This window comes from Vigna unguiculata, chromosome 9, assembly GCF_004118075.2.
Source record: "Vigna unguiculata cultivar IT97K-499-35 chromosome 9, ASM411807v1, whole genome shotgun sequence".
In the NCBI taxonomy this organism is placed as follows: domain Eukaryota; kingdom Viridiplantae; phylum Streptophyta; class Magnoliopsida; order Fabales; family Fabaceae; genus Vigna; species Vigna unguiculata.
This window is the reverse complement of record NC_040287.1, coordinates 9361532-9375571: the sequence shown is the minus strand read 5'-3', so window position 1 is coordinate 9375571 and position 14040 is coordinate 9361532. Positions and strand designations below refer to the sequence as shown.

At 28.0% G+C, this 14040-nt stretch overlaps 1 protein-coding gene and 1 long non-coding RNA gene across 3 annotated transcripts; both read right to left on the bottom strand.

The window, feature by feature from the left end:
* Positions 1 to 3719: 3719 nt before the first annotated feature.
* LOC114196176 lies at positions 3720 to 6513 on the bottom strand. Of its 2 annotated transcripts, none has more exons than XR_003606630.1 (4): positions 6379 to 6513; positions 6148 to 6209; positions 4338 to 4434; positions 3720 to 4169 (listed from the first exon to the last, which is right to left on the bottom strand). It is a non-coding gene; the product is annotated as an uncharacterized LOC114196176 (long non-coding RNA). The 2 variants fall into 2 exon arrangements; XR_003606629.1 differs by having other exon boundaries at positions 4338 to 4400.
* Positions 6514 to 7127: 614 nt separating this feature from the next.
* LOC114163938 (HIPL1 protein) lies at positions 7128 to 10648 on the bottom strand. The gene is made up of 7 exons (XM_028048332.1): positions 10558 to 10648; positions 10283 to 10440; positions 9094 to 9894; positions 8795 to 9011; positions 8457 to 8635; positions 7789 to 8030; positions 7128 to 7662 (listed from the first exon to the last, which is right to left on the bottom strand). Exons 1-7 carry the CDS (start codon positions 10646 to 10648, stop codon positions 7263 to 7265), a joined length of 2088 nt encoding a protein of 695 aa, XP_027904133.1. The 3' UTR covers positions 7128 to 7262.
* Positions 10649 to 14040: the final 3392 nt, after the last annotated feature.

Below are 14040 nucleotides of genomic sequence, written 5' to 3'. Positions count from 1 at the left end.
ATGTGTAACACTTAAATAGGAAGATCTCAACATTTTTTTCATATAATATCTTCAAATGAGTGAATTTTAATAGTAGAAAAAAAAATGAAATAGAAAGATATAGATGTGGAAAGTAGTATAACCAAAATTTAAAGAGATAAAAAAAATAAAGTAAAATTGGGATAAATAAAAAAATTGATGTATTCTTATAAGTTACTTTATCATGGGTTTTAAAATATTGTTATTAATCTATACAAATCACATTTTTTTAGAAATTGAACTATGTTTGTGTTTGAATATAGTATTTATCGCTATTTTGTAATTAGGTTTTGTAATTGATATAGATTCTAATACTGTGTTTTTTGGATGGAAAGTTGTATAGATACTAACCTTTTTTTTAAGTTATATAACTGATATATAATTTTATATTACGTATAATAATAAAGATATTTGGTAATTTAATTATTTTATCTATTAAAATATTTTAATATAAGATTTTATGTATATCTTTTATTACTTAGTTGATTTAAGTTTATGAGTGATTCTTGCCTATCTTTTAACTATACTTATAACCTAATATATACATATTAAATTTCTTCGATCTAAAATATTTTTGTTGAAAATTGAAATGTTTCTCATTCTTCCGGTATTCAAAGAATTGGAAGAAGGAAACATTTAAATGTTTAAATGAAGATGAAAGATATCTTTCATTAAGATATATTTATAAGTAATAGATCATACATTAACTCAAAATAAAGTTATTTTTTATGAATATTAGTTTATACCAGGATACTTATATGTATCCAAATGATATAAAATTCTAATATGAAATAAATCCCATTAAGAAAATAAACACTAACATTGTATTATCTTAAGAATCCTATCATTTTCTTACTATTTGTTGTTATTAAAAATAACATATCAATGGTTGGTTTATTAAAAAACATCCGTATTTATTATAATTTATTCTTAATTAATTATAGTGTGTTAGTCAAAAATCTATTTTAAACATATTATCTTAACTTTTAGATAAATTAATATAAGTAATTATGGAGAAACTTTGATCAAATTTTATAACTTCTGCCGTAAACATGTGAGTGAATCATCATGAATTATGATTAATTCATCTAGATTTTATTTATATTACCAAACTCTATTATTTAATATAAAAGTCTAAAGCAAGATGGAAAAGGCATAGATACAAAGAGTTAAATATATATATATATATATATATATATATATATATTATTTTCAAATTTATGGTATTTATTGGTGTTAAAAGTGTTTTTTTAAATTCATAACTATCACACATTGTTTATTGATAAGTTTGCTTCATAAATGGAGAGAAAATTGAAAGACAATTTTGATGAGAAAAACATGGTCAATTGTGATGAGGGAAAAAAAATAAAATATTTAGAGCCAAAAAAAATAAAAGAGAAAGAGATGAGAATGGATAAAATAAAAAGTAAGGAGGTGAGAGTAAAAGGCATAAAAGATAAGTTGGGAGAAAAAGAAAATAAGGAGGAGTTGAGACAAAAACAATTTCAAGAAAAAAAAAATACAGAAGAAATAAGTTGAACAAAAAAGTAACCAAGAAAGTCAAAGAAAAAAATAATAATAATAGAGATATTTTTTATGATTATACAAATGTTGATATTTTATTCACCTAAGAATGTGAAATATTTTGTATGATTATGTATGTGTCATTTATGGAGACAAAAATGAACGTAGTAATCAAAGAGCACGAGAGTATGTTTAAATTGTTGATCAAAATATTTTATATACATATTTAACTTGTTTGAAAAAATAAAGAAGTTGAGAGCAAAAGTTTGAGTAAGCAAATTTTAATAGATAAGAGAGACGGGTTAAATTGTTTATAATACTTTAGGATAAATTATCTATATATAAAGGTAAGATTGTCATAATATTTGATTTTATACATAGATTTTGTTTTATTTAAATATATTCAAATGTTTGAATCTTAATATGGATGTTTTGTGTCGTATTGAAGATGTTTACAGTAATATAATTAAATGTTTCTTATAGAAGATCTTATGAGCAATGTATGACATGTGTAAATATTAAAAAATTTAAGGTATGCGGGATAAAATTTGTATAACGTGTGTGAATATATTTTAAACAAATTATGTTATATTACATATTTTGGTAAGGAAAAATTAGAATTCATATAAAATTATACATGTAAATGTGATAAAGAAAACAATATACTGTATGTACAATATTAATATTACTTGAAACTAATATAATATATAATATAAGTATTTGACCAGAAAAAGAAAATAAGAGAATGGAAACAAAACTTGAAAATGAGAGGAAAAAATAAAGAAAATTAAGTAAAAGCTTATATTTATTAATTATATGAGAAAGAAAATGCTAAAACTGAATAAGATAAATTCATTTATCAAATATTTTATTTTAATTATATAAATTACATAAACTTATTTATTAAATTATAAAAATAAGTTTACAAAAAGACTTATTATAATTTAAAAGAATTATTTATTTATTATTTAATATATATATATATATATATATATATATATATATATATATCACATGTCTTAATTTTATATATTTTGCATATTTTCATTAGCTTACATATATTTTATTTATTACACATAGATTTGTAAAGTTTATAAATGTGTATATCTAAAACAATTATCTGATAAATAATTTAATATTTTAACTACTACTTTCATAATATATACTTATAATGTAGTATTAAATAAATAATAGTATAATATAGGAAAAAATAAATAAAGAAATATGAAAGAAAATAAGAACAAGAAAAAGAGGAAAATAGGGCTTGCTTATATATACATATAATATTACTTACTTTAATAATATGTGTTCATTTTTTTATGAAAATAAATAATAATAAAAATTATTATTATTGTTATTATTATAATTATGAAATTAAATATAAATAATTTTTATAATTCTATTGTAAATATTATTTTTCGTAGGTAATTTTATAATTAAAAATGGTTAAATTTAAAAAAGCAGTTAAATTAAAAAAATATTAAATTTAAAAAAAACTGTAAAATTAAAAAAAAATGATTATTTTAATTTAGAAAGACTTTTATTTAAAGAATAAATTTAAAAAACAAATGTGAAAAAGAAATTTTCCTTTTTAAGTGTAGATAGACATATTAATAATTATATACATATATATATATATATATATATATATAATATATATATATATATATATAATTTATAATTTAAACTAATAATCATTGAGTACTTCTAATATTTGAAAAATGTAGAGAGAAACAGAGTAAGAACTGAGTTTGTTTTGATTAAGGATAAAGAAAAAAGTGAGAAGAAATGATTGAAAATATTATAACAGATTTGATTAATATGATTTTGTAAAATAATTTAATAAAAATTAATTTTAAATATATAAATTTGAATTAAATTAAATTTTAAATAAAAATAAAAATTCTTTATAAAAAGTTCCATTTTAAAATAGCAAGTTAAATACATATTATTTAATTATTTGCTTTAGCATATTATATATATATATATATATATATATATATATATATATATATATATATATATATATATATATATATATATAACCATTTCGGCATCTACACATAGACGACATCCAACACTACAAATCTTTGAAATTTTTGTGAAACAGACGTCAATAGTAGATTGTAGCGCCTGACGCTCCAGAGTCTCAATTTGATTTTAATTTTTATAATTGGCGCCCAAGACTCTCTTGCTACGACCAATGCTAATGCAGAAAAATCAAGAATGCAAATAATTTGGTTTGCTCCCTTAGTTCTAATCGGTACTTTTTTTCTCTCCTTCTTTTGATTTCATTTGATTTCAAAACATTCTCAAAAGTAAGAGTAGAGACTAATTCTTACAAACTTAGTTAGTTTCATTCAAATTCTTCTAAATTTCCCATCAACCTAAGAGCACAATCATACTAACACAATTTTCATATACCTCATTTATCAAATTGATATTCTCAATCAATTTAATTCCTTGGATTAAGCATACAATTTCATCATATCTAGTGATTCAATCATTTTTAAGTAATCCAAACAATCATAAATAAACAATTGAATTTTTTGTTTTTTTCGTACCTTGCGCAATCTCCCGTAATGTAGTCAAAACACTTCTTTAACCCTTCAAACCTACAAATGAACCTATTTTCACACAAAACCTAAGATTAATAATCCGAAAATAGGATCTTCAACAAGCATAGAGACAAGTTGAGTAAGATTGAGTTACATGCAACTCAATCTTAATTCAATCTTGCTCACATGCAATCAAAAAGAGAAATTGACTCCAGAGAGGGGTGAAAAAAAACTTACTTTATGAACGATTTTGATCGGATGAGGTTGGAGCAATCTCTGCAATGAGTCCATAGTTAGACTCTGATCGAGAAGAAAGACAGACGAGTTATATATCCTACATTGAAGGTAGAGAACTTATAGAAAAAAAGGTATTTTAGAGAGATAACTCAGCTTTGTAAAATAATATGTATTCATTTTTGTATGAAAATAAATAATAATAAAAATTAGTATTATTGTTATTATTATTATTATGAAATTAAATATAAATAATTTTTATAATTCTATTGTAAATAGTTTTTTTTAGGTAATTTTATAATTAAAAATGGTTAAATTTAAAAAATCAGTTAAATTAAAAAGATATTAAATTTAAAAAAACAGTAAAATTGAAAAAATGATTATTTTGATTTAGAAAGACTTTTATTTAAAGAATAAATTTAAAAAACAAATGTGAAAAAGAAAAATTCCTTTTTATGTGTAGATAGACATATTAATTATATATATATATATATATATATATATATATAAAATTTATAATTTAAACTAATAAGCATTTTGAGTTATTGTAATATTTGAAAAATGTAGAGAGAAAGAGAGTAAGAACTGAGTTTATTTTGATTAAGGATAACGAAAAAAGTGAGAAGAAATGAATGAAAATATTATAAGAGATTTGATCAATATGATTTTGTAAAATAATTTAATAAAAAATATTTTTAAATATATAAATTTGAATTAAATTAAATTTTAAATAAAAATAAAAATTCTTTATAAAATCTTTATAAAAAGTTACATTTTAAAATAGCAAATTAAATACATATTATTTAATTATTTGTTTTTAGCATATATATATATATATATATATATATATATATATATATATATATATATATATATATATATATATATATATATATATTACAATCTAATATATATAACCATTTCGGCGTTCGTTCGCACATAGACGCACATAGACGACATCCAGTACTACAAATCTCTGGAACTCTTGTGAAACAGACGTCAATAGTAGATTGTAGCGCCAGACGCTCTAGAGTCAGAATTTGATCTTAAATTTTTATAACTGGCACCCAAGGCCCTCTTGCTACGCCCAATGCTAATGCAGAAAAATCAAGAATGCAAATAATTTGGCTTGCTCTGTTAGTTCTAATCGGTACTCTTTTCTCTCCTTTTGATTTCACTTGATTCCAAAACATTTTCAAAAGTAAGAACAGAGACTAAATCTTACAAACTTAGTTTCATTCAAACCCTTCTAAATTTTATATATATATATATATATTACAATCCAATATATATAACCATTTCGGCGTCCGTCTGCACATAGACAACATTCAGCACTACAAATCTCTGGAACTCTTGTGAAACAGACATCAATAGTAGATTGTAGCACCCGACGCTCTAGAGTCTAAATTTGATCTTAATTTTTATAACTGGCGCCCAAGGCCCTCTTATTATGCCCAATGCTAATGCAAAAAAATCAAGAATGCAAATAATTTGGCTTACTCTGTTAGTTCTAATCGGTACTCTTTTCTCTCCTTTTGATTTCATTTGATTTCAAAACATTTTCAAAAGTAAGAATAGAGACTAATTCTTACAAACTTAGTTAGTTTCATTCAAACCCTTCTAAATTTCCCATCAACCTAAGAGCACAATCATACTAACACAATTTTCATATACCTCATTTATCAAATTGATATTCTCGGTCAATATAATTCCTTCGATTAAGCATACAGTTTCATCATATACTGCAATTCAATCATTTTTAAGTAATCCAAACAATCATAAATAAACAATTGAATTTTTTGTATTTTCGTACCTTGCGGAATCTCCGTAATATAGTCAAAACACTTCTTTAACCCTTCAAACCCACAAATGAACCTATTTTCACACAAAACCTAAGATTAATGATCCGAAAATAGGATCTTCAACAAGCATAGGGACAAGTTGAGTAAGATTGAGTCACATGCAACTCAATCTTAATTCAATCTTGCTCACATGCAATCAAAAAGAGAAATTGACTCCAGAAAGGGGTAAAAAAAGAACTTACTTTATGAACGATTTTGATCGGATGAGGTTGGAGCAATCTCTGTCGTGAGTCCGAAGTTAGACTCTGATTGAGAAGAAAGAAAGACGACTTCTGTATCCTACATTGAAAGTAGAGAACTTATAGAAAAAGGGTATTTTAGAGAGATAACTGAGCTTTGTAAAATGAACTCTGTAATAAAAGATCTATTTATAAAATAACATTTTATTATTATAATTTTTAAGTATTATTTTATTAAACCTTCTATAACTTTACATACCTTAATCTTTACAATAAATAAATAAATATATATATATATATATTAATAAAATATGAATAATTAATGAAAAATATATAAAATGTATTCAATGACATCAAAATATGAATTATATATAGATAACCTGTGAGTGTAATTTATTATGATTCAAGATGTACACTCCACTACTCAATTATCATTAAAGCATAATTAATTAGGTATAAACTTGCGCTTAAAATAACTTTCACTTTTCGTGTTTTAAAATAATTTATTTTTTGTTTCTGTGACTTGGCTTTTCATCTCAATATTTCTGTCTAACACTTCTTCGTGTCTCAATCCAAACACAGATTTATATTATTTGATTTTAAAATTCAGTGTAAAAATAAATTAGAAAAGTTTATATTATTTGATTTTAAAATTCAGTGTTTAAGTCATTTAGAAAAGTAAAACAATGCATTCCCTAACTGGATTGGTTTGTGCACTAGACCCTGACATTATGTTTAAAATCTAAAGCAGATTCAGTAACTCAGCTCAGTTATCTCATTTATTAAAGCAAAAGCAAGAAACCCAGATGAAGAAAAGCCAGAAGAAATTGCAAACATCCTCTTAAAATCTCCACTCCTACATAATGTACAATGATCATAACATCACCCTACATAAAATCCAACAAAATCAGCAACAAAAATGAACATTGCAAAAGCAGATACTGAGAGAAGACACTCCAACGTGAAGCATGGGAAGGAGAAGGAGAAGGTGTTGGTGTTGTGGTGGTTGTGGCCTTTTCCTGCGAGCAAGCATAACTGCAACGACTTGGCCGAACAACTCGGTAGACGCCGGTGCTTGCAAGGACATAAACATCTTTGTTGTTATCTTCACCAAATGAGAAGATGTAGCCTAAAGCAGGAAGAGAGTTTCCAGGTGAAGACTGGCACTGTATAGGAGAATCACGTGCACAACTGAAAGAAATTCTGCTGGTGCTGAAATTTCCACTGTTTTCTGGGTTCTCTGTGGCTGCCCAAATTGCACCAGCGTATAGATCTCCATACAAGTACCTGAAATTCAGTCATTCAATAGTGAGAAATGTTCATGCTGCATAGGTCTACTGAAGTTGTGTCATGGATTACTTTCTAAAACCGATATGTTCAACAAGCTGCATTATTTGGAAGAAGCTTATTCACCTTCCAGTCATGCAAGGATCAGTGGTAGATCGATAGACATATCCTCCAGTGATGGATGCTGATCCTTCATTCTTGTTTAATTCAGAGTGGTTGTATCCCATTACTGGGAAAATTGGATTTATGGAATTCACGGAAGTATTTCCTCCAGGTGATTGTGTAGGCTGGAACAGATAAGGGCCCTCGTATACACGCCATCCATAGTTTCCACCCTTTGTGATGAGATCCACCTCCTCATAAAGATCCTGAAAATCAATTATCAAACTCAGAATGTTTCACTCACAAAATTTGGTAACACTCTTTATCCGAACATTGCTAAGAATAATAGCATAGAGTTGAATGTTAACAGTTCTGCAATTACTGCACAGAAGATCTATTGATGATGAGCCTGTTTTGTAGTGGTATGCTAGATATGATAAAGGATAGTATTAGTCAGGTTGGTGATTGTTACTTGTATTTGTACAGTTTTCAATAATCAAGATGATCAAGGATCAAAGTTTAAAGAAAAGAATATCTCAAGTTTCTCTATATAGGAAAATATTGGCACATATGTGTCTAACTTAAGAAATGCACAGTTTGGTCATGGCTAGTCACAATGCTCTGAAGTTGTGTAAAGTGGTTGTATGATGGAACACACCACAAAATTGTTTGCAGATACGCATTTCACAAACCTGTCCAACATCTGCACACAAGAAGTAGGAAGGTCTTTCTGCATCAAAACTACAGCGCCAAGGATTCCTCATTCCCAAGGCCCATATTTCAGGCTGCAGATCATTATCTTCGCTAAATGGATTGTCATTTGGAATGGAATAGTTACCCCAAAGTCCAAGTCTGCTAATTTCTGCTGCACCTGAAGATTAAACACAGATACTTAGATTAGACATCAAAGCCAAGAGTAACAAAAAGTATACACGTTACATGACTGTGTGAGAAGGTGTATCTTGAGCATAAATGCATAGTTGTATTCCAGAAATAAAATCTTCTAGTGTCATTCATGAGCACTACTCACTTGGGATGTTGTCGATATCAAACCTCATAATCTTTCCAAGCAATGATTTCTTGTTTTGTGCAAAATTATAAGGATCACCTTGACCCCCTCCATATCCCATCATTAAGTATAAGTATCCATCATCTGGTCCAAAGAGTATTTGACCACCATGTTGAGATGAAAACGGGAGCCCCATGGTAAATATTCTTCTCACCTCAGTTGGTTTAGCACTTGCCACCTGAAAAACATGAACAAGATGGTGTAAATTCATTGAAAACTCTACACGAAAACTAGTTTTCTATGTGTGAAGAGATGTGTACCGAGGAAGGCTGAGATCCAGTGCTATTAGCAGAATACTCTGCAATAACAGTTTGATACTGGCATGGTTGGGCACCATGATCAGTTTCTAACTTCGATGGGTCACAATTAACATCTGAATTACAAGAACATCTTCCATTACATCCAGACCACTTGGACTTATCACATGTAAATGAAGCAAAGAATCGTCCATTTTTAGCAAAATCTGGGTGAAACGCCATGCCCATCATTCCAAATTGAGTATCAACGTAAACTTGATCAGTTAGATCAACAAAAGGACTTGATTCATCAAGTTCATATGTTCCTCCCGATCCCTCTTCCGGAAGAGTTGCCAGCCAAACCTTGCCCATTTGGTTAGAGAAGAATGCCCGGTTAGAGCCATCAGGATGAGGCACCATGTTGAGATAAGATCCATTACCAATTTTCTCGAGGCACAAGCCATGAGGAGGAGTTATAGAGGTCTCAGTTTTATTCAGTGAAACAGGTTCTCCTTCAAAGCATACTGATGAATTATCAGATGCTCCACCAAATGAAGTGCAGAAGTCTGTTTTGGACTGCCACAAATCAGTGAGTTTGGTAGCATTGGCGTGAGCTGGTGCTCCTGCTTGACCTTGTAATGAAGGGGAAAATGGAGAATTCACTATGGGTACATCTTTGCATGTGTTCCATACTTCAGAACAGAAATCTTCCACTTGTGTCTTTGACTGAGAAGAATTTGCTGGGACAGTGGAATTGCAAAGCACAGGAACTGATCTAGCTGAGGACTGAACAGTAAATAGCTCCGCTGAAAACGGGTCGCACCTCTACAAACAAAGGGTATCAAAGAAATTAATCCAAGGCAGAAGTTATCAAAAAGTTTAGATCTTAAAGTTGTTAAAAAGTTTCCATCCATGAAAATATGGTTATTGAGCCTCAGACATCAATTTATAAAGCAGATATTTATGACCTGAAATATGGGTGTGATGGGTTGATTTTTGTTTCGATCCATCTCAAACTTAAACAAATGTCATTGTTTGAACCCAAAATCCAAACGTTAAGACCAATATTCATTAATTCTTGGTTGCTGCTTAATGCCACGTATTAAACGTGAATAAGTTGTAAGTATTCTCCAATTTAGGAGCAAATAGAAAAAAGATAACTTTCTGGGTCTTTATCTAAATACAAAGTTATGCGAAAATAACAAAATCTTACCGCACAGAGTATTGATTTCAAAACTGAGGCACAGGCAGGATCAGATACGTTGTTCACTTGGAATTGCTTCTCTATCTGTGCATCTTCTGTGGAGTTGCAACATGAGCTTCCATTGTAGGGACAAAACTCAAGTGTCTGGTTCAGGGTCAAGGGTGCTCCTACAAGAAACAAACGATGAAAAAAAGTAACTAAACGGGTTGGAAATCCACAGACCAAAACATTGGATAAAACACAAACAAAGGCCAAAACAAATAAAAGGAGAGATGAAAACTCACTGGAATCAACACACAGAGGGAGTGAAATTGAAGAATCCAAGAGCAGCAGGAAGCAACAAAAGAAGAAGCTGATGGAAAGAACACTCTTCATTTCACCAAACAGGTTGAGAGCACCTAAACCAACATCATCTCCACTTCAATCCAAGAACCCCAATTCGAAAAATACGAGATTTGGAGGCCAGTTGACTTGATAGCAAAAAAGGAACAGAATTTATTTGAAAACTTCTCTCTGGGTTGTTAACTTTCTTGCTGTTGCCAACTGCTTTATGTGTCATGCTACCCTCTCTCTATCAAACTTCATTTTTTTCAAAGTCGTAGTTCTAGACACAACATCCCTTTCTATCTTTGTCATTTCCTTTAATATTACCCATTGTCTTCAACTCCTAGTTAGTCAACTCTCACATTGTTTCATTCAAACCTCTCAATCTGAAAAGAAACTCCCTCAACCACCAGAAGTAAAAAGACCACCTTTTTATTTGTTCAGAAACACAATTTCACGGATGGAAAAGGACAGGAACATCAAGTTGTAGATGTTTTCTTCCCCCGCAGTTGACTTTTCAACATTTCTCTTAATTTAGTATTGGTGGTGGTTTCAGCTTTAGATCATAGAGTAAACAAAGGACCTAGCAATTCATGCTGACTTAGTTGATTACCTCATTCACTTTTGTCGTGTTCAAACTCCAGGCCGTTTTATATTTATTTTCTGAAACAATTTAGGTAAGTTCAATATGAAAATCTGAAATGTGCAAAAATAGTCTCCCAAATTTGACCGTCAAAAACACACTCTATATTGGAGTAAAGTAAACAACATGTGTTTGTCTATACTTCTAAAAAACCTATCACAATATTAAAATATGAGAATGTTAAGATATTTGAACTTTTTCTGATGAAGAAAGTGTAAAAATGCAAGTGTTCCAATTTTGGTTCATATTTTAAATATGGAACTAGATAAGTGGGATGTAAATGAAATGAAATTATAATCTCAAAATATTTCATTGGGATTAAGCCTCATACACAAACAATCGAAGGCTTAAAAAATTATAAATTATAAATATTGCACTGAGGCAGTGTATTCAACAAGAATTTTAAGAATTCTTTTGCATGAAAATTCCTGTAAATTTCAAGAGATTTTGTAATTGCAGTGTGATAGTTTCTAACATTTATGTGATGTAAATTGTTAAAGACAAACTTTGTTTACAAGAAAAGGACATATAGAACAACTTAACTCTTTATTAAGGAAATGAATATAATAATTAAGCATTGAAGCATATTTAAATTACAGAGTTTGTTAAGCAATTAATTATAATAAACACTTGTAGCTCTAATATTATAGTTTTATTTTAATTTTTATTTATTCACTAAAAAAATCATGGAAAAACATAAAAAAAGATCTTCAAGTTATCTTGAATTTTATAAGTCATTTGGCTTTCATTTTTTTTTTTTTTTTGCTTTTTACTGATGAATTTGTGTCATCATATTTGTTAGATTATTACCAATGCATCTCCCGTTGCAAATGCATTCTATGCTTTTTTATTATCATAATATACAATAATGTCTTTTTGATTAACATCAGGGTCACCAACAAAACCTTTAAATTATGAAACTTCTTTTACATATAACAAAATAATTACTCTATTGTTGACAAAGCAACAATGGACGGTGAAGTTGCATGTCAACTTATATAGAGAAAAGTTCTTTTGACATCTTGATTAAAAATACACATTATGTATCAATAATATAATAATACATTATAATTTTAAATTAAAAAATAATATAAATATAATTAAAATATTATTATTTTAAATTGCCAAATGAGTGTATTTTGTTTTTTTTAATGCTAAAGTATCACCAATTTTTTATAATACTATTTTCAAGTATAAAATATAAAATGTTAATGATTTCATGTGATCAAGATTTTCGCCATAATCTAAGTCACAAAATTCTGTAACATAATAAATAACTTTATTTGCTTTCGTGTCAAATATTCATTACATTACAAAGTTTACTTACCAATCAATAATAATAGGAACTTTAGTTCTAACACCATATTTCTACTGTGATTTTTTCTTTTTATTTATAAAAAATGAGTCCAAACTTGGCATTTATTTATTGGCATGTTTGTAATGAGTGTCAAAAATAGAAGCATCTTTATTATATTCATATTCATTTTCACATTTTATATTCACATTTGTAATAAAGAATGGATCCACTTGCATCAAATAATTCATAAAAATAACAAAAAACCACGAGAGAAAGAGCTGCAATTCAACTGTGTCCATCACACAATAATGGCAAGCTAATGGAACAAACAAATATAATAAAACAAAGTTTTATTATTGATGCCATACATGACACAATGCAATGCGATCTCCAAAGAATAATAGAAAAAAAAAAAATGTGTGTGGTGAAGCGTGGCCACGTTTGGGAATTGTACATGATGAGTATCCACCAACATTTTTCATTGATCATAAATTAATAATTAATAATAATAGGAGATAAAGTTGAAATTAGTGGGACGATAACAAAATAGAACCCCCAAAGTTTTGAGTGTGAATTTACCAATATTAGTGGGACAAATGAAAGCTACATGTCAAGTAAGTTTAGGTTTCAAATTTTGATGATTTCATTTTGGATATGTTACAAGTAATGTTATATAATAGCATCAAGGTTCCAGTACTTCAGTGGACGAGTAGATACAATTATCAAGACACTATTACAGTTAAGTTCGGTTAAGAACAAGTGAGGAAGTAAATGAATAATATATACATTGTGATTTGTGATGATCACGTATTTATATTATTTTAATGATATTTTACTTACATAGGTCTTGATGGTGTACCTAATCGATCTTAACTTCTGATTAATTGCTTAATCATTTCACTATTTTCTCTCCAAATTAGAGTAGGCAAGTGATGATTAAGTTTGAATAATTGAAAGACATTGCGCTCATGAACATTTAATAGATATTGAAATTATTATTATTATTATAAATTATGTTTAGATGCATATTGGATTGGCTCGAAAACGGTGCAACACCCATTTTAATAACCACCGAACCGACCAACACACAATTCATGTAAATTTGAGACCTCCCAAATCTCAACGTTCTGCCTACTTTAGGTTTAGAAGAGTAATTATTATAATATTATCCCCGTACACCACTTTTGTGAAAACATAAAGAATGAATTATTAATTTTTATGAAAATATAACAAGTGAATTTTAAGGAGAGTTATTTGTGTTAGACGGGAATTAATATATTAAAATGCAATTTTGATTCATTAAAATAAACAATAAAAATTTATATAACATTTTTATTTTAAATATTTGACACAAAAATCAAAGTCAATCTTTTTGAAATTATTTCTATTACTAGGTAAGAGTTTTACCAAAATAGTAAAACGTATTCGGTTGTACTTGACCCATCACAAATTAATTACTTAATGAATCAATCCAACTTGACTCACTTATTAATAAGTCAAAAA

What these genes read in the sequence shown, in the direction of transcription:
- LOC114163938 (XM_028048332.1), bottom strand. Translation starts at nt 10,648, where the DNA reads ATGAAGAGTGTTCTTTCCATCAGCTTCTTCTTTTGTTGCTTCCTGCTG. An exon ending in CCCTCTGTGTGTTGATTCCA is followed by an intron (nt 10,441 to 10,557) that starts GTGAGTTTTCAT and finishes TGTTTCTTGTAG; the next exon opens with GAGCACCCTTGACCCTGAAC. An exon ending in TGATATCGACAACATCCCAA is followed by an intron (nt 8,636 to 8,794) that starts GTGAGTAGTGCT and finishes TTTAATCTTCAG; the next exon opens with GTGCAGCAGAAATTAGCAGA.